A 27,273-nucleotide genomic window follows, 5' to 3' on the forward strand; every position below is an offset into this window, starting at 1 on the left:
ATGCTTTTACTACGCAAAATATTTATTTGTTTTAGTCAAAAGCCAAGAAGGACAGAACCCATAAAGACAAAAAACAGGTTCCTGTGGAGGCCAAATGTGACTCTACAGTTTATATGGAATAAATAAGAATAAAATGGACTCTTTGGGGATGCTGTGTGAGTGGATTGACTGCAGGGTGCAGGCCAAAGGAGAAGGTGCTTATGGTTCTGTTCATTTGTGTGTATGTGGGGATGCTGTGTGAGTGGATTGACTGCAGGGTGCAGGCCAAAGGAGAAGGTGCTTATGGTTCTGTTCATCTGTGTGTATGTGGGGATGCTGTGTGAGTGGATTGACTGCAGGGTGCAGGCCAAAGGAGAAGGTGCTTATGGTTCTGTTCATTTGTGTGTATGTGGGGATGCTGTGTGAGTGGATTGACTGCAGGGTGCAGGCCAAAGGAGAAGGTGCTTATGGTTCTGTTCATCTGTGTGTATGTGGGGATGCTGTGTGAGTGGATTGACTGCAGGGTGCAGGCCAAAGGAGAAGGTGCTTATGGTTCTGTTCATCTGTGTGTATGTGGGAGACAGTGCAGGTGGTAGAGATTATGACCTAGCAGAAACATCATACTGGTTCATTACATATCACAAGGCCACCATTGTGTTTTCTCCAGCAGGAAAGTTTCTTAGTTTAGCAAACAACACATTCCCCACACACATTATCTGGTATAAAGTACTTTGTCATAACGCTGTATCATACACAACTTGATTGTCTCAGCATCCAACCGTCGATCAAACATCAGTCAACATTGCGTTTACTGACCTCATACATGCAGGCGGACATTTATATTTACAAAAATAGGACTTGCAACGAAGGCCTGTGGCTTTTGATAGAGACTCGCATTTAATAAGGACACAGCGTTGCGATTCTGAGTCCATCCTGACAAAAATCAATAGGAAAAGAATACGTAAAGGAAATAGCATTTGAGATACTAAGCCCCATTAACTGTAAAGACATCAGCAGAGTATTCAAAGAGCCACGGGGCCCCATTCTCATAACACCGCCATCACACCAAGGGGAATATCACCATAGAAATACAGAACAAAATAGCACTCACTCAAATATAACAGAGCATAATGGCTGAAGCAAAACGATGTCATCAAATATATAAAGAAGTAAGGCAAATAAAGGCAAAAAATAAAAGCAAAAGTACGAACACAAAAATATATCAAAGAGGTGGTGTACTTTTGGAATGGAATAAAAACACAATAGAAAAGAACAACTACATATGATAAAATAACAAAGTTATCCAAAAATATTCTATAAATACAGAGAGCCTCCGTCTCCTGCTCCTGCAGAGGGAAGGTCAAAGGTGAGGGGTCAGAGGTAGACCCTATGACGTCTCGTTGACTGTCCTCTCCAGCTCTATGATTTTAGCGCTGTCGTTCACCCTCTGCTCCAGAGACCTGGCGCAGAAGAGAGACGAACAGATAAGAAACTACAGCACTAGACTTTTACTGACACCAATACCCCAAAATGGTGTAAAAAAACAGTTATTCTGTCTCATACAGTCTCTGATGTCATCGCCTACCATAAGTGTGAGTGTGTGTGTGTGTGTGTGTCGTACCTGTGTAGGTCTAAAAGCAGGGGTTTCTGTGGGTTCGTATCACTGCTGTTGCTGAAAGGTGGGCGTGTCTCAGCCCGATGTGACTCCTCCCCTTTCTGCTGCTTTTTCTCAGAGCGCCACGCTGCCATGACAACCGTGGGCCTCTCCAATTGGTCAGGATAGTCCCCGCCCAGACCCAGAAGGTGTGGCTCGTCCAGCCCTCTCTCCTCATAGGACAGCAGGCTCCTGGACTTCACTGTGAAGGATCATGGGTAAAAAATAAAAAAAAAACATTTTTACCTGATCACATCATGTCCAGAAAGGAGAAAGTACTCAATGACATGCCTATCTTTTACATCTGTCTTTGTTGAAACGTCTTTTGTTTTTTTAGGGACGGTATAATCCTTTGATGCGACCGTGTCTCCTACTCATGCAATCCTACAACCCTCTTAACAATATGGATTACACATTAAACCTAACCCTACCAACAGTAAACCTTGCTCTGTACATATCCTACAAAACAGATTGTTCTGCTGTAGGGACAGAGTGCCAGCAACACAAATGCTGGGCTCTGTGGCAAACAGGCTGTGTGTGGGAGGGAGGGAGGGAGAAGAGCTGTAGGGGGAGCAAAGATCAATCATCATAAAATGGCTGCATTGCAGTTTAATCATGCTAATGATAGTCCCTCTGAATGGGACATAATGACATTCAAGTGTACACTCTTCCAGGAGGCCATGCAAAACACTCCAAAAGGTGTGTGTGTGTGTGTGTCATTGGTAGGATCACGCAACACTGCTAGTTTCTCAGCACTCAGAGATTCAGAGCTAATGCCTCGCTAACACACACACACACACACACACACACACACACACACACACACACACACACCACACTCTGACACGTCATGCACTGTAAAAGATCAGCATTAATCCACGAAACATGAATGTGCAATGTGTGACTGACTGTGTGTGTGTAGTACCTGTAGCTGTGTAAGACTCCTGCATGGCCATGTCTCTGGAGAGGCCAGTCTCTGTGATGGAGGAGCAAGGACCCAGGCTGGAGTAGAAACTCCCTAGGAACACAGCGAAGCACAGCACCACCACCTAGACACACACACACACACACACACACACACACACACACAATATGTTATTAGGCTCCACAGTCAAGCACTTACATGAAAAAGACAAGACAGGCTGCCCACAACAGCTGACACACAGAGCATGCAGGAGTTATATCAAATGAAAAACAAAAGGTTATCCAATCGATATGAAACACAAATGTGTGCTCGCGCACACACACACACACACGCGAGCACACACACACGGGGCTGGGGGTTGAGTTGAGGAGACTCACCATGAGGCAGGAGGAGGTCTGGGTGCCAGTGACTTTGCAGGAGCGGGGAACCTTCCCTGCCACCACCGCCTGCAGAGAGTGCAGCTGTTGTATTAGAGTCCTAGGGAGAGGGAACGAGGGGAGAGAGAGGGGAAGGGGAGAGGAGACGAGGGGCGAGAGAAGGGAAGGGGAGAGGAGACGAGGGGGAAGGGGAGAGGAGACGAGGGGAGAGAGGGGGAATGGGAGGGGAGAGGAGACGAGGGGAGAGAGGGGGAAGGGGAGGGGAGAGGAGACGAGGGGAGAGAGGGGGAAGGGGAGAGGAGACGAGGGGCGAGAGAAGGGAAGGGAGAGGAGACGGGGGGAAGGGGAGGGAGACGAGGGGGAAGGGGAGGGAGACGAGGGGAGAGAGGGGGTAAGGGGAGGGGAGGGAGACGAGGGGAGAGAGGGGAAGGGGAGGGGAGAGGAGACGAGGGGAGAGAGGGGGAAGGGGAGAGGAGACGAGGGGAGAGAGGGGGAAGGGGAGAGGAGACGAGGGGAGAGAGGGGGAAGGGGAGAGGAGACGAGGGGAGAGAGGGGGAAGGGGAGGAGACGGGGGAGAGGGGAGAGGAGACGAGGGTAGAGAGGGAGGAAGGGGAGGGGAGAGGAGAGGAAACGAAGGGGGAGTAAGACGAGGGGAGAGAGGGGGAAGGGGAGAGGAGACGAGGGGCGAGAGAAGGGAAGGGGAGAGGAGACGAGGGGCGAGAGAAGGGAAGGGGAGAGGAGACGAGGGGAGAGAGGGGGGAAGGGGAGAGGGACGAGGGGAGAGAGGGGGAAGGGGAGGGAGAGGAGACGAGGGGAGAGAGGGGAAGGGGAGAGGAGACGAGGGGAGAGAGGGGGGGGAAGGGGAGAGGAGACGAGGGTAGAGAGGGAGGAAGGGGAGGGGAGAGGAGACGAGGGAAGAGAGGGGGAAGGGGAGAGGAGACCAGGGGAGAGAAGGGGGAGGGGAGAGGAGACGAGGGGAGAGAGGGGGAAAGGGAGACGAGACGAGGGGAGAGAGAAGGGAAGGGGAGAGGAGACGAGGGGAGAGAGGGGGGAAGGGGAGGGGAGAGGAGACGAGACGAGGGGAGAGAGGGGGGAAGGGGAGAGGAGACGAGGAGCGATAGAGGGGAAGGGGAGAGGAGACGAGGGGAGATGGGGAGAGGGGACGAGGGGAGATGGGGAGAGGGGACGAGGGGAGAAGGTAAAGTTGGGCTCAGAGCTTAGTCATAGACACTCACACACATCCTGCCAAAGACAATACACACACACACTTTCACACACACAGCTAAATAGACACACAGCTGAACAGAACAGCAGAGAATTACACACTTCACTGGACTAACATATGACTTCACAGACAATGTTACACGGTGTGTATTCATGCACAAACACATGAAAACATAGCAAAACATAACGCTCCGTTCGACTCAGCGAGCTGTGTGATAATTTTACAAGGTTGGATTAATATTGTAGGAAAGGATGAAGCACGAAACATAACCTGGAGCACTATATAATGTATGTCTCTTACTTGTTGGTACACTCCAGATTCTCCAGTTTCCTGCGCAGCTCGCTGTTCTCATTGGAGCAGTTCTCCACCCTGTGGACAAACGGGGGAATTACAAGATCAGTGACAGGTAGGCATAATAACTCGGGGAGACAGAAGCCACTACTGTATTTGTGTAAAAGCACCGTTGAGTTTAATGAATTGTCATTGCCACAATAAGGTCTTTATCTATTGATAATGACGCTAATTAATTACCAAAGAAATGGGAGACAAAAAACGCATTCCCAAAGCAACACATTTGATTGAGAACATCACGAAAGACTCACTTCTTCTCCAGGGCGTCCATGTACTCCTTCTTCTTTCTGCGGCTCTCTTGAGCAGAGATCTGAAAGAAAGGATGTCGAAATTACACCCCTGTTATGGCTCACTGAAGTATCGCTTTACTGTAATCACTCTGAAGTGTGTTTTTACGTCTGGCACAGGCAGAAATACAAAAGTATTAAACATATGAGTGAGCATTTCTCCTCTGCCAAGATAATCCATCCACCTGACAGGTGTGGCATAGCAAGAAGCTGATTCAACAGCATGATCATTACACAGGTGAACTTTGTGCTGGGGAACAATAAAAGGCCACTCTAAAATGTGCCGTTTCGTCACGAAACACGATGCCGCAGATGTCTCAAGTTTGGAGGGAGCGTGCAATTGGCGTGCTGACTGCAGGAATGTCCACCAGAGCTGTTGCCAGGAAATATAACGTTAATTTCCCTACCATAAGCCTCCTCTCCAACGTCATTTTATAGAATTTGGCAGTGCGTCCAACCAGCCTCACAACCGCAGACCACGTGTAACCACGCCAGCCCAGGACCTCCACATACTGCTTCTTCACCTGCAGGATCGCCTGAGACCAGCCACCCAGTGAGCTGATGAAACTGAGGAGTATTTCTGTCTGTATTAAAGCACTTTGTGGGGAAAAACTCAGTCTGATTGGCTGGGCCTGGCTCCCCAGTGGCTGGGCCTGGCTCCACAGTGGCTGGGCCTGGCTCCCCAGTGGCTGGGCCTGGCTCCCCAGTGGTTGGGCCTATGCCCTCCCAGGCCCATCCATGGCAAATTAAGAATAGGGCCTAATGAATTTATTTAAATTGACTGATTTCCTGATATGAACTCTAACTCAGTAAAATCATCGACACTGTTCCATGTTGAGTTTATATTTATGTTCCTAGCTGTTGTTTGACATTTCAACTCACGAATCGTAATCACAAGACCCACCTTGTTCTTGATCTTCCTGCGTATCTTCTTCAGGGCTTTCTCCTCCGCCTTGGACAGGGGCAGCTTGGTGGGAACAGGGTAACCCTCGGCAACCAGGGTTCTCCTCTCTTCCTCTGTCAGCAGGAGAGGGCCAGAGCCCTGCAGCTTCTACAGGGGGAGGAGGAGAGAGGAAGTGTCATCAGAGTCCATCAGATAAGCTGACAAACTGTGTCTTATTTCAGTGACGTCCCTGTATCTGTTCTCTGAATAGCTCCATCGCTCATTCCTTCCATTTCGTGAGGTTGCCACTGATCTGACCAGGTTGGATTGGTGAACGCAATAGGGTGGACACCTCGCATTAACTTATCCAATCTCTCTCGGATCAGTGATTACCCGAAGAAAGGTAGGACGGATTCATATTATGCCGACAGGGTCCCTGTATCTTTTCAGTGAATCCCTGGTCCCCAGGCTGTGTTGTACGTACGTGTGGGGCGGTGAGAAGAGGGGAGTTGGAGAGGGAGGAGGGTGTGCGCTGAGACACCTTGAGGCCGGCCTGGGAGGGTGCAGGGCTGAGGGGAGAAGAGGGGGTGGAGGGGCTCTGGGGAGTGCTGACGTGTACCGGGCTCTGACAGCCCTCTGAGTCACTGCTGTGGGAGGAGGGAGGGGTGGGTGGCATCTGCAGAGACTCCAGACCTTGTGAGGGGAAACACACACAAACAGGTTACACACTTGCAAACGTTCTCTAGAGACGATCAACACTAACATTTACAGACTTTACACATTGGATTGTACTTGATGTCAACATCATCCATCCGTGGCTAGAAGGGATCCTCAGAGCAGCACAACACTGATCAGCCTGCATAGCAACTATACTGAACAAAAATATTTAAAAAACGCAACAAATTCAAAGAGTTACAATTCATATAAGGAAATTAGCCAAATTGAAATACATTTCTTAGGCCATTTGGATTTTACATGACTGGGAATACAGATATGCATCTGTTGGTCACCTTAAAATAAAAAAGAAGGTATGGGCGCGGATCAGAAAACCAGTCAGTATCTGGTGTGACCACCATTTGACCCATGCAGTGCGACACGTCTCCTTCGCATAGAGTTGCTCAGGCTGTTGATTGTGGCCTGTGATTGATTGTGGAATGTTGTCAAAATCCTCTTCAATGTCTGAGCGAAGTTGCCGGTTATTGGCAGGAACTGGAACATGCTGTCGTACACGTCGATCCAGAGAATCACAAACACACTCAATGGGTGACATGTCTGGTGAGTATGCAGGCCATGGAAGAAATGGGACATTTTCAGCTTCCAGGAATTGTGTACAGATCCTTGCGTCATGGGGCCGTGCATTATCATGCTGAAACATGAGGTGATGGCGGCAGATGAATGGCACGACAATGGGCCTCGGGGTCTCATCACGGTATCTCTGTGCATTGAAACTGCCATCGATTAAATACAATTGTGTTCGTTGTCTGTAGCTTATGCCTGCACATACAACCCCACTAGGGCACTCTGTTCATCACGTTGACATCAGCAAACCGCACGACAACACAATGCCCTACACATTGGTCTGCAGTTGTGAGGCCGGTTGGACGCACTGCCAAATTCTCTAAAACAACGTTGGAGGCGGCTTATGGTAGAGAAGTGAACATTCAATTCTCTGGCAACAGCTCTGGTGGAAATTCCTGCAGTCAGCATGCCAATTGCAGGCTCCCTCAAAACTTGAGACATCTGTGGCATTGTGTTGTGTGACAAAACTGCACATTTTAGAGTGGCTTTTTATTTTCCCCAGCACAAGGTGCACCTGTGTAATGATCATGCTGTTTAATCAACTTCTTGATATGCCACACCTGTCAGGTGGATGGATTATCTTGTCAAAGGAGAAATCCTTACTGACAAGGATGTAAACAAATTAGTGCACAAAATAAAAAGGAAATAAGGTTTTTGTGCATATGGACATTTCTGGGATCCTTTATTTCAGCTCATGCAACATGGGACTAAGACTTTACATGTTGCGTTTGTATGTTTTTAGAAAAAAATAAGAAACCCGCACACTGATCTTTAATAAGCTTTACGTATCTGACCTTCATCACAGCGTTTGTGCTTAAAAACCTAGATATTTTGCACATACCATACATATTGTCAAATACTTAAAAGTGTGCTTGATTTATATTCAAACGGCATCTTCAAAATGTATGCACGCATGACAAAGTCGCTTTGGATAAAAGCGTCTGCTAAATGGTGTATAATTATACGATTATGTTATTTGATGAGGGGTAAAGAGCACAGTACTTGACACGTATATTTGACCCAGGTCTGGGGACGACATACAGAGAGGTTATGAATAGTGTGGCAGTACGATATGGTGTGTGTCAGGTCTCACCTTTAGGAGACAAGTTGAGGAACTGGTCCACCTCATGAGGCTCCAGTTTGATCTGGATCTCACCAATCTCCTTCGCCTAGACAATCAAACCGCAGAGAGAGACGTCACACACGCGCATACGTTTGTGTGTGTGTGTGTGTGTTTGTGAGTGAATGTGGGCCTGTCTGCATGTGCTGTGGCTCTAAACGTCTTCTTACCTTGCTGGTCTTGCCCTGTGTGGCTGTCTGTGGGTTGGGCTTGGGGGCTGGTGGGGCCGGGGCCTCAGTGATGTGGCCTTCAGGGGCCAGGGAGAGGGTTAGGGTGGGCAGCAGGGCTGGAGGGTCACACAGCAACACCTCCATCTGTTCCTCCTGCTCCACGGACCAATTCTCACCATCTGATTCTAATAGAAAGAGACACGACACATCAGCATCAGCACGGTCACTTAGATACGCTGCGTACTGTTTGTGTCTTGTGTGGCCCTGAACGTACTAAAGCACATAGCTCCACATATCTCTGTATTGCCACCCTCGTTTGTTATAGATACCACAGATATCCTGCACATTACAGTATGGCATGTAATCTACAACTGTCACTGAGGCCCAAAAACCCTCCCCTCTGTCCTCCTCCTCTCACCTGCATCGCTCCCCTGCTCCCCAGGCAGATGTGAGACGGGCGACTGGGGCCGGGAGTCACCACACAGGGAGTAGGAGTGCTCCGCCTGGATGTGGGGTGGCAGCGGGGAAGACGGGGTGAAATCATCCCCCTCGTCCATGGCCTCTCCTTCCCGGCCGGACAGGAAGGGGTCGCTCAGCAGCTGGCCCAGCAAAGCATCCTGGGAGAAGTCATCCAGGAGGTCTGTGAAGTGCTGTTAGAGGGCGAGAGAGAGAGCGAGAGATGGACGTTCATGATAGATTGATAAAAGACATATAAGAAACACAGACTTGAGGCTGATCACAGGCATGATACCATCTAGTCATCACACTGTCTAGTATCAACACCATATACCATGTCATTATTATATCATATGTCTGTAGCTAATTTGTAATAACTGCATATGAAGCTCTTTAATGTCTATCAGCACTTGCCTTTGAGGAAAAGCCCCACAGGCCAGCAACAAACAGCCAATCATAGAGCTGTAAAATCCCCTCTCCTCCTGTGACAATAGAGGCTGATATCGCTCCCACCAATCAGAGCGGCCGTATCTCATCCTCCCATCTCTCAATGTGGTGAGACGTTTTGACTTTTGAGTACAGGCCAAGACTGACAGCCACCTTCTCCACTTCTTCTCCTTTCTCTCCCCCCCCCCCCATCCTACCCTCAGAACATTCCTCCATGCACATTCCTTCCCATCTTCCTTTATTGATGTGACCCCCAAAAAAAGTCTAATTTCTCATCACTGCTTGGGACAGGCTAGGACAGGCCTCTCAACCTCTGCGCTGTTCAGGCGCTTCAATGTTCCTTCCCCTCTCTGCCCTCTGCTTTTTAGATGCCCTACCTCTATATGTCATCACGAAGACCTTCGGGTCAAAGAAGTCAACTCAATAAACTGTGGGAGCATTCAACGTGTGTGACAGCACTGTGCCCTGCACTTGGAAGTCATGATCAGATGGGTGTATACTATTTAACTCTCTGTACCTCTTTCTGCTTTTTAGGTTATGTACTTCTCTACCTCTCTTTAACATGACCAAACTAACAACGCCTATCAGCCAGCAGGAACGGTAATAATGGCCGGGTTAGGCCATATTATTTGTGGTTAATAGCTACATTGAAAGGGCGCGCAGCAACAGTAGTTCATCATGTCTTCTGTGAGGCAGTGGAGGACAGGGACAATACAGTATATAGCCTAGACTGTTGAATAGAAGACATAGTCGCCCGTTCGCGAACACAAAAAACGTGCGTTCGGTTGGTTTCACGCAATGATGTACAGTGCCTTTGGAAAGCATTCCGGACACTTTACTTAGACCACTTCTTCGTTACGTTACAGCCGTATTCTAAAACGGATTCAATAAAAACGTTTCAAATTCAGCCATCTTCATACAGTACCCCATAATGACAAAGCGAAAACAGGTTTTGAGAAATGTTTGCAATTTTTTTTTGAAGAAGAAACAGAAATATCTTATTTACATAATATTGAGACCCTTTTCCGTTTCCAATGATCATCCTTGACATGTTTGTACAGCTTGATTGGAGTCCACCTGTGGTACATTTAATTGATAGGACATGATTTAGAAAGGCAAACACCTGTCTATATAAGGTCCCTCAGTTGACAGTGATGTCCGAGCAAAAACCAAGCCATGAGGTCGAAGGAATTGTCCATAGAGCTCCGAGACAAGATTGTGTCGAGGCACGGATCTGGGGAAGGGTCCCAAAAAATGTCAGTAGCATTGAAGGTCCCCAAGAACACAGTGGCCTCCATCATTGTTCAATGGAAGAAGTTTGGAACCACCAAGACTCTTCCTAGAGCCCTCCACCAATCAGGCCTTTATGGCAGAGTGGCCAGACAGAAGCCACTCCTCAGTAAAAGGCACATGACAGCCTGCTTGGAGTTTGCCAAAAGGAACCTAAAGACTCTCAGACCATGAAAAACAAGATTCTCTGGTCTGTTGAAACCATGATTGAACTCTTTGGCCTGAATTCCAAGCGTCATGTCTGGAGGAAGCCTGACACCATCCCTACAGTGAAGCATGGCGGTGGCAACAGTACAGAGAGATCCTTGATGAAAACTTGCTCCAGAGCGCTCAGGACCTCAGACTGGGACGAAGGTTCACCTTCCAACAGGACAATGACCCTAAGCACACAGGCAAGACAACACAGGAATGACTTTCGGGACAAGTCTCTGAATGCCCTTGAGTGGCCCATCCAGAGCCCGGACTTGAACCCGATCGAATATCTCTGGAGAGACCAGAAAATAGCTGCACAGCAACGCTCCCTATCCAACCAGACAGCGATTGAGAGGATCTACAGAGAAGAATGGGAGAGACTCCACAAATACAGATGTGCCAACCTTGTAGCGTCATACCCAAGAAGACTCGAGGCTGTAATCGCTTCCAAAGGTGCTTCAACAAAGTACTGAGTCAAGGGTCTGAATAAATGTTATATTTATGGGGTATTGTGTGTAGATTTATGTGGGGGATTTTTTTTTTAAATACATTTTAGAATAAGGCTGCAACCTAACAAAATGTGGAAAAAGTCAAGTGGTCTGAATACTTCCCGAAGTCAATGTATATAAACCCCGAATTGCTGATGCTATACATTGGCCATTGAAAGGCTTTGAAGCCACCGGTTAGCCATATTGTCACTCCCTAGTAGGAGCAGTCTTCCATGGAAATGAATGGAATTCTACAGTATTTCCAAAACACGTTTCAAGGACAAAATTGCATGTCTTTAAGTATTTTTCTGTGTGTAGTTGGGACAGTAACATTATTATGAATTTGTATATTTAGTGCACATTATATACAATTTAAAAGTTCGCATTTAGGCGTCTGCAATATAATAAATGTGGCTGAAATGAATGTAGACAATGCATTTCTATACCTTCCAAAATATTAACACAGCACCCCCTATCAGTCATCTAGTGTATATATAAATCCTTGATTTCACTGCCACCGCACGCCCAATTCTGGTGAGTTCAATGCTTAATTTGGTTTCTCTCTTTACTGAGGCCTTGGGGTGTACTCAACCTTTAACAACTAAACAGAACGAAAAGGGGTGGGACCTACCTGAATTTGTCCAATAGAAACTCTTGTTTTTGGTGCAAAACCTTTCCCGTTTGGAGTAAACGGGTTTCTGTTACAAAACGTTTTGCAACAGATTAAATGTTTTGCAACAGAATCGGCGTAATGAATAGGCCTACACCCCTGGTTAGAGCACTAACTAGGTTCTGATGCAAAGTATGGCGTTATTCTAGAGTTCAGCACTGATATTTCCCCGAATTTAACCAGTGGTGGGATGACTAGGATCATTTTATCGTCCCTGCTCTTTCTGGCGTACAGTCTCTGTCATTGAGAATGTCAACTATTTTTGAATCAGACCGCTGGATGGATTACAAGTAACAGAGTTCTGTGTTCTGGACTTGTATTGAACTGCATTACTGATGTGGGATTTTAATTCGAGCCAGTTTGCTATAGCAGGAAAATAATCCTTCAGAAACAGGAAATGTGGATTATAATTCATGGACATTTTTGTCGGGATTGATACATTTTTCGTGAGAGAAATTGAAGTCTTTCCTTTTAAAGTGGAAATGACAATCTTCAGAAGCCTTTTTAAACCTAAAATACACAATACGTTTTGAACTTCCTGTATTTCTGGAAAGTTCTCCTGCAACAGCGTGATCAAATGAAGACCCTACATCTGTGAGCGTCAGGAAACCTTATAGTGTAGCCTATATCTTCATACTCTCCCATCCTATACCCCGACTACTACATACTGTATCTCCATAGACATACACTACCGTTCAAAAGTTTGGGGTCACTTAGACATTTCGTTGTTTTTGAAAGAAAAGCACATTTTTAGTCCATTCAAATAACATCAAATTGATCAGAAATACAGTGTAGACATTGTTAATGTTGTAAATGACTGTTGTAGCTGGAAACAGCAGATTGTTTATGGAATATCTACATAGCCGTACAGAGGCCCATTATCAGAAACCATCACTCCTGTGTTCCAATGGCACGTTGTGTTAGCTAATCCAAGTTTATCATTTTAAAAGGATAATTGATCATTAGAAAACCCTTTTGCAATTATGTTAGCACAGCTGAAGACACTTGTTCTGATTAAAGAAGCAATAAAACTGTCCTTCTTTAGACTAGTTGAGAATCTGGAGCATTTGTGGGTTCGATTACAGGCTTAAAAAGACCTTGCTTTGTTTCTGGCCATTTTGAGCTTGTAACCGAACCCACAAATGCTGATGCTCCAGGTTCTCAACTAGTCTAAAGGAGGCCAGTTTTATTGCTTCTTTAATCAGAACAACAGTTTTCAGCTGTGCTAACATAATTGCAAAAGGGTTTTCTAATGATCACTTTGATGTTATTTTAATAGACAAAAAAAAATAATTTAAAAAACAAGGACATTTCTAAGTGACCCCAAACTTTTGAACGGTAGTGTATAATGTCTGCGTGTGTGTGTGTGTGTGTGTGTGTGTGTGTGTGTGTGTGTGTGTGTGTGTGTGTGTGTGTGTGTCAGAGAGTGGGGTGATGTTGTACAGTAGGGAACAGTGTTACTGTAGAGCTGAGGGAAAGGGTGTTTCAATGTGTTGCTCATTAACAAAGATCCACAGAGACAACACCCTCCTTATGAAACAAAGGCCTTTTCACTCACAAAATAAAGGCAACCTCGACAACTTCCACAGCTGCTTAGATAGAAAACAGCAGTCTTTAACTTCCTGTTGAAAACTAAGAAGAAGAAAACCCGGCATTTAAAGTATGCACATCATTAAAACGAATAGGCCTACAGATTTCACAGTAATGCTAAGAAGCATTACTCCATAGGATTTGGAGCCAACTGTTCAGGTTGTATTGCAGTATCCTGGAAACCACTTGAGTAAGCCAAACAGTTACGTTAATGACCTGATTCCACCAAAAAATCAGTTCCCTGAAAGTGCATGCATAACTAATAACCTTCACCTGCTCTACACTACAGTTCTGTCTCCGGGCAGAACTCACAGACCTGAGCCAATAGGAGTATTAGTCAGACAGGGCCTGTCTCTAAACTGCTACAGCAGGGGATAGGAAGCATCTGGAGAACGTGTCTTGCTAGCATCTCAGGGAGTGGGCAGAGAAAACACTTCATGGATATCATCTAGTTGGAAAACAGAGAGCAACATTCAGGGGAAAAGGGTGGAATGGCAAATAGGAAAAGAGAAGACAGCAGGCGGAAAAAGTGATGAACACCCTGGAGAATGTGAAAGGAGTAAGAAGGAGAGGGGGACAGACAGAGAGACAGAGAGACAGAGAGACATAGAGAGAGACATAGAGAGAGAGAGAGAGAGAGAGAGAGAGAGAGAGAGAGAGAGAGAGAGAGAAAGAAAGAAAGAAAGAAAGAAAGAAAGAAAGAAAGAAAGAAAGAAAGAAAGAAAGAAAGAAAGAAAGAAAGAAAGAAAGAGGGAGCACAAGGAGAAAGGGAGTGCGAGGAGACAAGGGTGGAGATGGCAGGAAGCCAGGCATGTGGGTTCAATTACAGTCTGATTCAGGCCAAGACAGAGAGAGAGAGAGAGCGCAAGAGAGAGAGAGAGCGAGAGCAAGAGAGAGAGAAAGGGAGGCTGAGGGAGTGAGACAAAACTGACCACTCGCCATTGAAATGTTCTTTCCACTCTTTTCCCACTTGTAACATTTTCTACATGTCCGGCTGGAAGGGAACTCAACACAAATGCTAGTCTGTCCAGAGGGCCAACCCCAGTAGAGTCAGAGTGACCTCTTTAACCGACTCTTACACACTAAACATCCAGTTACATACCGAGTTATACACTAGTCAATTCCCTATTTGGCTCTATATACTCTAAAACACCATAGGAAACACTCAGTCCTGTACACATGATTTAAATAGTACACAAACAACTCCAACTCTCCGTAAGGAGTTATGTGGGTATATAAGCAGTAGGAATTCAGATCCTTTCAGGCATGCCTCTCTGCAATCCTCTAACAGGCCTGGTGTGTTTAGTCAGTATGTTTATACTAACACACACACACACACACAAAATGGGCCTCGTGTTAACTGTGTTTAAAAAGTGTCTCGCCCTGCATCTGGCCTGTGCTTTTGGGTAGGGGAGAAGAGAGATGGTTAGAGAGGGGGAAGGGGAGGGGAAAAGAGAGGAGAGAGAAGGAGAGACAAGTTGGAAGAGAGGTGAGGGGAGAGGAGAGAGAGGGGTGAGGGGAGAGGAGAGAGAGGGGTGAGGAGAGAGGAGAAAGGACTGCTGGCTACGTCACACCGAATCACTAACCAACAGACAACAATTTACAATTTACACTGACGCTCACGTCTCCGAGCAACAGAACATCCGTCCCCAGCGATTGTCACACAGGAAACTCTGGACCCTTACCAGGACGACCACTGACAGACACACCCCTATCTATCATGTTTGTCCCTTGTCGTCATGTGTTGTGTGACAGTTATGGTTTGGTGAGATAATGATTGTGATAGTGATTATGGTGAGAAAACTGTTGGGTGTTGACTAGCTTTAGAAGAGGAGGAGGAAGAAGAGGAGGAGACGGGAGGAGAGGAATTGATCTCTGGCAGTCTTCTATGGTGTTGGAGGTCTCTAGGGAGAGGTTAGACTCTGTGGAGGCCTACTGAACCACAACCCTCTCCCTCTCTGTCATTACCTTGGCTATTCAGGGACATAAAATGGAGGAGGGGGCTGGGGCGGTGGGGTTGTGGTGGTGTGTGAGGCCTAGGCGTGCAGGGGGATGTGGGTCATTGGGTTGGGCTCCCTCTGGTCCAGAGGTGCTACTGTTGCTCCTGATGGGAGAGAATGAGTCTTTGTCTCAGGAGTGGCACGGTGGGACCTGGGGTGGGGGTGAGGGAGTGGGGGTGAGGGATGGGTGAGGTAATGAGGTGTTGTTAGGGGTGTTTGGGTGAGGGGCTGTAACCTAACTCTCTGACTCCATCTCCAACAGGTAGACGGACGGTTTCTGCACAACCACATACCCACACGACAGAGTAGGGCCTACGGGGCGACTGTTGGATTACAGGCAACATCCGCACCGAGCTAAAGGCTAGAGCTGCCGCTTTCAAGGAGCACGACTCTAATCCGGACGGTTAGAAGAAATCCTGCTATGCACTCAGACGAATCATCAAACAGGCAAAGCTTCAATACAGGACTAAGATTGAATCCTACAACACCGGCTCTGAAATTGACTACAAAAGAGAAACCCAGCCGCGAGCTGCCCTATGACGCGAGCCTACCAGACGAGCTGAATGCCTTTTATGCTCGCTTCGAGGCAAGCAACACTGAAGCATGCATGAGAGCACCAGCTGTTCCAGATGACTGTTTCCGGATGACTGATTATGTACATTGACCCCCCTTTACTTTTACACTGCTGCTACCTGCAGTTTATTATCTATGCATAGTCACTTTACCGCTACCTAAACTCAGCAACAACAAAAAACGTCCTCTCACTGTCAACTGCGTTTATTTCAGCAAACTTAACATGTGTAAAGATTTGTATTAACATAACAAGATTCAACAACTGAGACATAAACTGAACAAGTTCCACAGACATGTGACTAACAGAAATTGAATAATGTGTCCCTGAACAAGGGGGGTCAAAATCAAAAGTAACAGTCAGTATCTGGTGTGGCCACCAGCTGCGAGATGTTACCCCACTCTTCCACCAAGGCACCTGCAGGTTCCCGGACATTTCTGGGGGGAATGACCCTAGCCCTCACCCTCCGATCCAACAAATCCCAGACGTGCTCAATGGGATTGAGATCCAGGCTCTTCGCTGGCCATGGCAGAACACTGACATTCCTGTCTTGCAGGAAATCACGCACAGAACGAGCAGTATGGCTGGTGGCATTGTCATGCTGGAGGGTCATGTCAGGATGAGCCTGCAGGAAGGGTGAGATTGCCTGCAATGACAACAAGCTCAGTCCGATGATGCTGTGACACACCGCCCCAGACCATGATGCTCCACCTCCAAATCGATCCCGCTCCAGAGTACAGGCCTCGGTGTAACACTCGTTCCTTCGACGATAAACGTGAATCCGACCATCACCCCCGGTGAAACAAAACCGCGACTCGTCAGTGAAGAGCACTTTTTGCCAGTCCTGTCTGGTTTGTGCCCATAGGCAACGTTGTTGCCGGTGATGTCTGGTGGGGACCTGCCTTACAACGACCGTTCCACAGGTGCAAGTTCATTAATTGTTTATGGTTCATTGAACAAGCATGGGAAACAGTGTTTAAACCCTTTACAATGGAGATCAGTGAAGTTATTTGGATTTTTATGAATTATCTTTGAAAGACAGGGTCCTGGAAAAGGGACGTTTCTTTTTTTGCTGAGTTTGTATGTACAAATTAGCTCAACTAACCTGTAAGCCTGCACATTGACTCAGTACCGGTATATAACCTCGTTATTGTTATTTTACTTTTTATTTTATTTAATAAACATTTTCTTAACTCTATTTCTTGAACTGCATTTTTGGCTAAGGGCTTGTAAGTCAGCATTTCATGTTAAGGTCTACTACACCTGTTGTATTCGGTGTATGTGACAAATACAATTTGATTTGATTGAAGTCGAGAGGGATGAGAAGGGTTTGAAATCATTTTTGTGTTGTTCTGTAATTGCTGACCCTCCAGGGCATAAATGTGTGTGTGTTTGTGTGTGTTTAGTGTGCTTCGGCAAAGAGAGGAAGTTGGTTAAGCATGGGGGAAGGGAAGAGGCAGAATTGATGACGCAATACCCTCCCCTGAAAAAAACAGATGTGCACCAAAAGAGAGAGGAAGAAATTACACTCTCTCTCACACACATACACACACACACACACACACACACACACACACACACACACACACACACACACACACATATATATATATAAAACCATGTCTGTGTGTGTGTGTGCTTCGGCAAAGAGAGGAAGTTGGTTATTAGGCTGTACCTAATGACACACACACACACACACACACACACACACACACACACACACACACACACACACACACACACACACACACACACACACACACACACACACACACACACACACACACACACACACACACACATGTGCATTTCCCTTGGATCCCTTCCATGTGCAACCTAGTCATGTAGCATTAGTCATTGCATCACAGCCAGCACGTCCCTCCTAACTCTAACCCCGAAGACTGATGGAGGCAGGACAGAGTGTCTTCAACAGATGATCAACTCAAAACAACTATGATAAAGACTGAGGCCCTGTTCTGACTGTTGTGGTTGGCTGATATTGGTGTTATTCCCGGCAGGAATGAACACATACCAGGCCTGGAGCTCCAGCTGCGTCTGAGGTTTATAACGAGCTGACGGCAGGACAGAGGCCCAGAAACAGGGCTCAGACTGGGGGTTTAGTGGGGTTTCAGACTGGGGGGGGGGCTGGGACTGAAGGGACCAACTGAAGCCAGGGTTGTGTTCCTGTCCTTTGGACCAATGCAATGCCACGATCCAATCCCATGGTCATGCTCCACAGAAGTTTTTTAAACGGAACACTGAACCATTCATTTCAACCAAACACGACCGCTATGTGACCCAGTTCTCCCCCTCTGGGCAGGGTGAAGGGTTAGGGGTCAGAATGACCGATGAGACCCACTGATTGGATAGGATTAGGTGGAGGAGTGGGGGAGGGGGTTGTCTGTAATTCCAGGATACTACTACCAGTGGGTGTGACGTTAAACCAGTGTGATGTGTTGACTCTCCACACACTGTGTGTTTCAGAAGATAATCACTAGAAGCAGTCGTGTGAACTGAGAAGGAAACTACTGCATGACAAAGGACATGGCTAAATTACATTACTGAAGGGTACATTGACAACACAGGCGGCTGGTGGCACCTTCATTGAAATGATGGAATGGAATTAATGGAATCAAACACGTGGCTTCCATGTGTTTGATACCAATCTATTTTATTGGATTTATTTTATTTCACCTTTATTTAACCAGGTAGACAAGTTCTCATTTACAATTGCGACCTGGCCAAGACAAAGCAAAGCAGTTCGACACATACAACAACACAGAGTTACACATGGAGTAAAACAAACATACAGTCAATAATACAGTAGAAAAATAAGTCTATATACAATGTGAGCAAGTGAGGTGAGATAAGGGAGGTAAAGGCAAAAAAAGGCCATGGTGGCAAAGTAAATACAATATAGCAAGTAAAACACTGGAATGGTAGATTTGCAGTAGAAGAATGTGCAAAGTAGAGATAGAAATAATGGGGTGCAAAGGAGCAAAATAAATAAATAAATACAGTAGGGGATGTGGTAGTTGTTTGGGCTAAATTATAGATGGGCTATGTACAGGTGCAGTAAGCACCAGCTGTCAGTACAGGTGCTGCTCTGACAGCTGGTGCTTAAAGCTAGTGAGGGAAATAAGTGTTTCCAGTTTCAGAGATTTTTGTAGTTCGTTCCAGTCATTGGCAGCAGAGAACTGGAAGGAGAGGCGGCCAAAGGTTTTTGGTTTTGAGGATGACCAGAGATATACCTGCTGGAGCGCGTGCTACAGGTGGGTGATGCTATGGTGACCAGCGAGCTTAGATAAGGGGGAACTTTACCTAGCAGGGTCGTGTAGATGACATGGAGCCAGTGGGTTTGGCGATGAGTATGAAGCGAGGGCCAGCCAACGAGAGCGTACAGGTCACAGTGGTGGGTAGTATATGGGGCTTTGGTGACAAAACGGATTGCACTGTGATAGACTGCATCCAATTTATTGAGTAGATTGTTGGAGGCTATTTTGTAAATGACATCGCCGAAGTCGAGGATTGGTAGGATGATCCGTTTTACAAGGGTATGTTTGGCAGCATGAGTGAAGGAGGCTTTGTTGCGAAATAGGAAGTCAATTCTAGATTTAACTTTGGATTGGAGATGTTTGATGTGGGTCTGGAAGGAGAGTTTACAGTCTAACCAGACACCTAGGTATTTGTAGTTGTCTATTCACTCCATTCCAAAATGTATTATGATCAGTCCTCCTCTCACCGCCTCCTGTGAGTGACACCCTATTGCCCATATAGTGCACTACTTTGAAAAGCAATTCACTTTATGGGAAAGTGTGTATCCTATGTGGTTGAGGAGGGCAGTTGGATCTGGAAAAGAAGACTTTAAAAACTAGCCTAAAAAATGTGGATGAAAGTAGTGAGAATATATATTTGTTGGTGATGAATTTCTGATCGTCTTAATGACTGACCGTTGAGCTCGTGAGTTGAACATCCTCGGGGTCAGAGTTCAGACAGTGACTCAGCGTGTTATCAGACACACACACCCTTGACAGTCAGACTAAGCAGCAGGATCTGAAATGGAAAGAGGGAGGGAGGGAGGGAGGGAGGGAGGGAGGGAGGGAGGGAGGGAGGGAGGGAGGGAGGGAGGGAGATGACTAGTGTCTGGAAAACTATCTCCCTCTCTCTTTCTCTTCCCGCCTCCCATGGTTTCCTACCAAGGCAGCTTAATTGAGTCCAGAACTCACACACCCCGCTTCAGTGACATTTCACTTTTTCCAGGCCTGCTCTGACACAGTGACTCTGCAGTCACTCTGCCCATTTACATTACATTTAAGTCATTTACGTAGAATGTATGCACACATGACTGTAAGTCGCTTTGGATAAAAGCGTCTGCTAAATGGCATATATATATATATATATATATATTTAGCAGACGCTCTTATCCAGAGCGACTTACAAATTGGTGCATTCACCTTATGACATCCAGTAGAACAGTCACTTTACAATAGTGCATCTAAATCTTAAAGGGGGGTGAGAAGGATTACTTATCCTATCCTAGGTATTCCTTAAAGAGGTGGGGTTTCAGGTGTCTCCACTGACGTCCTTCAACTGTTGATCAAGCGTTCTCTCTGTGTGAGTGTAGTGGGTTTGGTTCAATTGAGTCACAGTCCACTTCAACATAAAGGGCGTCCAGTGAAAGGCTTTACAAGCCTGCTGAGGGAAACAACTTGTTCAACCAGGCATTTATTAAGTTATTCTGAAAGCACTCAATTACATGTCTCTCTGAATAACATTGTCTAATAGGAAAATGATGTCAACGTTAAAAAAAAATGCAGGGAGAGAGAGGCATCAGAGAGGTGAAGGAGCTGTGTTTAGACTATGGGGCAGGAGCAGGCATGTTCATCCTTGACTGTCCCTTCCCCCACCCTCCCTCGAGGGTCGAGAGGAGGAAAAGGAGGAAGGATAGAGGAAGCAGTACGTTAAAGGGTTAAAAAGTGAGCGGGTGAAAGAGATGGAAGGGACGGAGGGCATGGAGTTAAAACTTATGGACAGGAAATGGGTTCTAGGTGAGAAAACACAAACCACTGAGCCCTGATAAAATGTCTGCCGCTCTCCTAAACAGCTTCGTCGGTGAATGTAGGGCTACACAGATATCAGTGGTAAGGTGACACAGAGAGCAGGGAAATATGAGTACAGAGAGTCACTGGATCGTGTTGTAGAACTCTGATTACTAGGCCAAACTATATCCTTACTAGGCTACTGTAGATTTGGCTCCTATCCCCGTTTAGGGCTGGGACACCATGCCCTACTCTAAAAAGAAACATAGCCAACACCCGGTACACACACACACACACACACACACACAGTACCAGTTAACAGCTAACCGGGGCCTCAAGCAAGGGAAAGAAAGGGTGAGTGTAAATGTAGCTGTGCTGTAGAGCGTGGAGGCTAGCTGCTGTGGGTTCGGAGTAATGATCCCTCTCACACACACTAATTACAACCCTACAGCAACTACGAAGGTTCGGCTTCAGAACAGAAGAAAAGCTCAACGGAGTGTGGAGGAAGACTTCACAGTGGGAGGGGTTGGAGACACCCTGGTCAAGAGTAGTGCACTAGAAAAGGAAAAGGGTGCCATTTCCAAAGCAGACATGGTTATAGAGCAGCCATTGCCGTGGTTACGTGACAGGATGTTGAGCATGGTACAGGTAGGTACCTTCCAGTGTCAAAGATGGTTTCCCTTCAATAAGGATTGATGAAGTATGAGGAAGAGGCACGCAACACAACACCATAAGCCAGGAAGTAGAAGACCACTCATTTTTCAGAGGTTATCTTTCCAATCTGTTATTGTTATTGTTTGAGTATTGCAAATGTTTCCTTTTGTCTAAAGAACCAGAATATCAAGTACAGCACCTCACCCTTGAGCTTATTTAAGTGATAACGCCGGGGAAGCCGGTTTTTGGAGGACATATTGGCACGGGTGTTGTTAGGCCCGAGACGAAGTCGAACCGGGTCAATATGTCCTCCAAACCCCGGCTTCCCGGGCGTTATCACATTTATACAACGGGTTACCAGCATATTCAAATAATGATTGACATATTTATATTATAAAGGTTATTTTGATTAATTTATTCATACTTTTTCGTCCTTCCACAAGATATAGTCCCGACACAAATCTAAGGTTGCTACCCGAGCCGGCTGGTCGTTCATTCTGTTGGTTCGGTTACCAGAGACGCGACCCAGTCGTTCACTCTTTTTGTTCTGTATCTATGGACTCGACCCAGTCGTTCATTCTAAATGTTCCATTGCCATACTGGCTGGCAACATTCTTATCCCATGCTTGCTAGCTAGCCAACTACGGCTAACTTACAGTCACGTCAAACAGTGCAGACAGAACAACAGCAAAGTAGCTGCATTTGTTAAGCTGTTTTTCTAGTGACATTTATTTGGATACACCCATAACAATGAGCTAATGAGGCACGATTTCACCTGGCAGAGAAAATGTGCTCTCTCGTCAGGACACGGTTCAGAGGAGCTAACCTACAACACAGCTAACACAATCACATCAAACTGAAACTGGAAAGACTGCAAACTAGCGCTGCACTTCGTTTCGTTTGACCTGTTTTCTATTGATAGTTCTTAGTTCTTCTTCTTCTTCAATCGAATGTTTGGACAAACCTACTCATTCAAGGGTTTTTCTTCATTTTTTACTATTTTCTACATTGTAGAATAATAGTGAAGAAATCACCACTATGAAATAACACATTTGGAATCATGTCGTAACAAAAAAAAAGTGTTTAACAAATTAAAATCTATTTTATATTTGAGATTCTTCAAAGTAGCCACCCTTCGCCTTGATGACAGCTTTGCACACGCTTGGCATTCTCTCAACCAGCTTCATGAGGTAGTCACCTGGAATGCTTTTCAATCAACAGGTGTGCCTTGTTAAAAAGTAATTTGTGAAATTAATTTTCTTCTTAATGCGTTTGAAATAAAGAAAAACCCTGGAATTAGTAGGTGTGTCCAATCTTTTGACTGGTACTATATATCCATAAAAATTATGCCGATTCATGATTTCGACTGGCTGAGAAAAGTTGCCTTCCTGTCTGTCTCACCCCGACACGTTCATTACGATGGGACATCTGGAAATCGAATTTGAATATTGAAACAATGGTGAAAATGTCGGAGAGACAGACCGTAAGGTTTATACAAATCTCTGCTGTTGAAAACAAAATGTTAGTCTAAAAGAAATGTGAGATAATGCCTAGATGCTTTTTATAGTGGAGATCAGGTTGATAAATTGCCTGGCTGGGCTGATGAGACAGCGGATTGCGCAGTCAGATGGAACAGAGTAAATAGGCATTTAGATTTAGCCGGTGGTAACTTGTGGAATAGATACTGGCTGGAATGCAGTTTTAACCAATCAGCATTCAGGATTAGAACCACCGGTTGTATAAAACAGAATAGCAACACGACATGAATGATACTGGATCTAAATATCTGCTGGAGAGGAATATGATTTGTTCCTGATGATCAAAGCACCTACATGCCTGGGAGGAATGACTGACAGTAATGACTGACAGTGACATGCAGTGGGAGGGAAGAAAGAGCTGTGGAATGACAGAAACACACCTACATATAAAACACAGGTGTAGGGCTGGAACAGGGACAAACAAATACTGCATACTTCAAAGCACATCATCATCACATACAAATCTGATTGATTGGCTGTCTAATATATGCAAAGGACACAGTACTTAACACACTCCCTTTCATGTGAATGTTTCTCACACACACACACACACACACACACACACACACACACACACACACACCACCAAATCAGTGCATGTCCCACGGAAATTATCCTCTCCTGAAATGAAGGAGTTGATATTGAATAGAATAGGGTTAGGGCAGTGAGTGAATGTGGCCTTGTATGTGAGTGTGTATGTGTGTGCTTGAATTCACACGTGTGCCGTGTGTGTGTGTGTCCCAGACTGTGACCCTCCCTCCCAGCAGACGTCACACAGACGGCCCTTTCAGCCTGGTGGAGAGAGAGAGAGAGAGAAAGGGGGGGGGTCTGTTATGACGGGCCACACAGGATCAGGCTGCCCTGCCCCAGTGGAGAACAGGCATCACTCTGTACACACACACACAGCATGAGAGAGCCCGCTCTGTTTGACTAGCCGTGTGTGCGTGCGTGCGTGTGCGCCCTTTCCTTCATAGGCATGTCCAACCGGCATATACAGTACTGAGAGAGAAAGAAAGAGGGCTCTATTAAAGTAAAACTGCCAACCGTACCCTCCACCTACCCCTCCTAATACACCTCTGAGCTGATTGATGTGCTGCACTGTATCATTATTTTCTGACCCTGCTGATCATTTATGAACATTTGAACATCTTGGCCATGTTCTGTTATAATCTCCACCCGGCACAGCCAGAAGAGGACTGGCCACCCCACATAGCCTGGTTCCTCTCTAGGTTTCTTCCTAGGTTCTGGCCTTTCTAGGGGGTTTTTCCTAGCCACTGTGCATCTAACCTGCATTGCTTGCTGGTTGAGGTTTTAGGCTGGGTTATCAGCTGATGTCAGAAGGGATTTTTCATTCAATTTGATTTGATTTGATATGTCCTCTGGCGACCAACTTTCTCAGAGAGAAAATATTTGCATGACACCACAGGGGAGGTTTCAGTAACCTGGGGTAGGATAACCAAACCTACAGGTCAGGGTGATCCTGTTGCCTCTGGTTCCGCTCCACAACACTCGGATCAGTTTAAACCAGTCGTAGCGTTTCCACTGAACACTCCTAGACATAATGGTTTATGAATATGTCCACGTGTTAATATACTACACAAGACACATCTAGAAAGTATTGTTACCAGTCAGACACATATGAGGTACAATCTGTCCACTCAGGCCTATCTCTGCTCCCTGGCCTCTCCTGTAGCTCTCACTCGTTCTAAATATGGACAGAACAAACACAGCGGCAGACGTGTTGGTTTTGGGCATACAGACGTTCTCCTGTGGGCCGGCCGGTGGCTTCAGATTTATCAATCTTAGACCTGGGACTTCCTGTCATCCAAGTGCCTAGGCAGGGTGAGCTGAACTAGCAGAGCTGTTAATGGACTTTCCCGAGCTAAATCACCGCTATGACCTCACTGACTCAGTCGTGATAGGCTCGTTCACCAAAGACGCCTTCTCTGTTCTCTTCAGCAGCTCTAACAGTACAGTCTGCGTGCTATCTAGAACCTAAAAGGGTTCTTCGGGAGTCCCCATAGGAGAACCCTTTGAAGAACCCTTTTTGGTTCCAGGTAGAAGCCTTCTGGTTCCAGGAAGAAACATTTTGGCTTCTACGTAGAACCCTTTCCACAGAGAGTACTACATGGAACCAAAAAGGGTTATCTTATGGGGACACCTGAAGAACCCTTTTGGAACCCACTTTTTCTAGGAGTGTAGCGACAAAACAATGTTCTCACCAGAGGTCTATCGCCACGGTCTGCACAATGGCTCGATCTGTCGCTCGACAGATTCAGGGACGAGACTCCACAGACAAGACAACTTTGGAATTTCATCATCAACACACACTGTGCCTTACAAGGCTGCAAAACAGCAATAAATACCCTTTGGTCCAACCCTTACAGAGAGAGAAGTGCAAGGCTGACAGTGTGATAGTTTCTGAGAGAGGACGCATAGTTAGCATATTTACTACTAATAAAGTCATAAAAAAGTGTAGAATGTAAGTTCCACAGTAGGGCTGTGAAAGAACGGTAGGGCTACAATCAGAACTGCACTTCAACTGCTCTCACACCACGAGGTACGCAGGAAAGTACACACAGGGATGGTAAATGACAGAGTATTATAAACCCATAGATTTAGGACTAGGATCCTAGGGAGTTCCTCCTTTGATCGTCACACAAGACTGCGACTTGATTAGTATATATAGAACGGTTGGTAAGCTGTAACGCAGAACATAAATGGTGTTTGTGCGTAGACGGGAGGAGATGAATCATGTGTGGAAAATGTATGATAGGAACAAAGCAATACTGCAGCTGTCTGATAATAGGCAGGCTAAACCACAGGATTTGACGATTAAGACAAAAAAAGCGGGCCCCAGGTGCATGACCACAAACAGCGACGTATTCTAGATGCTTGCGAAAAACCGGACTGCGAGCACTTCGTAAATATTTGGGCAGAGATTTTTTTCCCCTTGAGATCTCCTCTGTAAGCAAAAACCACATCAGTGTCTGTCATCAAGTCTGAATGAGCTTTTCTGCCAAAAGTCAGTCAAACTGACGTTCCTTTATATTGCCTTCACTACGGCAAGTGTCATGCTGTTGTTTCTCTAAGGACTGATCGGCCCTGGGTATATAAGACAAACATGTAATACAAATAACCGCTGTGTGTGACTGTCCTTCAGACTGACTATCTCCGAGCAGTCGTCTATGAAGAGCGGATGGGGTTTCTCTGAACGGGGTGTGAGTGGTGTGGAAAGGTCGTTGTGGAGAGGAGATGTGATGATGCCGCCTCAAAAAAAGACTAGCTGCGTTATCGTGTTGAGAAACAAGAGCTACGTAGACCTGCATGAGGCACGAGTAGCGAAGAGAGCATTGTGCAAATGGAATTAGTCCGGGATTGAGCTGACATCTGCGGCCTCCTCGAATGTGGCGCGTTGCCTTTAAAAGGGTGCAACTGCAGACAAGGCGTGATTGGATTGAATTCCAGCCTCGCGAATCCATAGAAGTAGAATGACATAAAAACGACTCATTCTATTTCGATGTAAAGCCCAGACGTCTGTTCAACGTCCAGTCTTGATAATGTTGATTCAACGTTGGTTTGTACCCAGTGGGAGGGAGTTGCAGAGAGATGTGCCCTTCTCCCTGATGGGAGATCCAGATGGGAGTCTCAAGAGTACACACACATACATACCAATCAGTACCAGGGGAGGTGAGAGCTCAGCTCTGCAGCTGAGAACAGTTTGCATTGTTGTGAGAAATGCCATGTCAACGAACCCCGGGGAGAGAAAGTGAGAGTGTGTGTGTGTGTGTGTGTGTGTGTGTGTGTGTGTGTGGGCTTCAAACCCAAGGAATGGAGGAGGGGGGCATGGACGACTTGAACAAAGACACTGCTCTGTTCTTGTGCCATCTGAGAATATCAACCTCTCCTCCACTCACACACACAGCCAGCTACTCACTCTCTCACACACACAGCCAGCTACTCACTCACACACACAGCCAGCTACTCACTCTCTCACACAGAGGTTGTACAGTTTCTTCTCACATGGCCTGTGGATTTACTATTCCCACAGGCGGCATGGATCTGCAG

The 27,273-nt window shown here is 46.2% G+C and overlaps 1 protein-coding gene across 2 annotated transcripts in view; it reads right to left on the reverse strand.

The window, feature by feature from the left end:
• Positions 1-27,273, reverse strand: part of creb3l2 (cAMP responsive element binding protein 3-like 2) — a 28,652-nt gene continuing 1,379 nt past the window's right edge. For both annotated transcript variants that reach the window (XM_035748728.2, XM_035748727.2), the window contains exons 2-12: positions 8,689-8,920; positions 8,271-8,455; positions 8,074-8,149; positions 6,166-6,374; positions 5,703-5,849; positions 4,763-4,821; positions 4,461-4,529; positions 2,936-3,035; positions 2,559-2,682; positions 1,601-1,835; positions 1-1,439 (exon numbers count right to left, since the gene is read on the reverse strand). In XM_035748728.2, the coding sequence (XP_035604621.1) occupies positions 1,367-1,439; positions 1,601-1,835; positions 2,559-2,682; positions 2,936-3,035; positions 4,461-4,529; positions 4,763-4,821; positions 5,703-5,849; positions 6,166-6,374; positions 8,074-8,149; positions 8,271-8,455; positions 8,689-8,827 (1,416 nt within the window). In that variant the 5' untranslated portion in view covers positions 8,828-8,920 and the 3' untranslated portion in view covers positions 1-1,366. The remainder of the gene's footprint in view (positions 1,440-1,600; positions 1,836-2,558; positions 2,683-2,935; positions 3,036-4,460; positions 4,530-4,762; positions 4,822-5,702; positions 5,850-6,165; positions 6,375-8,073; positions 8,150-8,270; positions 8,456-8,688; positions 8,921-27,273) is intronic.

Source organism: Oncorhynchus keta, chromosome 33 (genome assembly GCF_023373465.1).
Source record: "Oncorhynchus keta strain PuntledgeMale-10-30-2019 chromosome 33, Oket_V2, whole genome shotgun sequence".
NCBI lineage: Eukaryota > Metazoa > Chordata > Actinopteri > Salmoniformes > Salmonidae > Oncorhynchus > Oncorhynchus keta.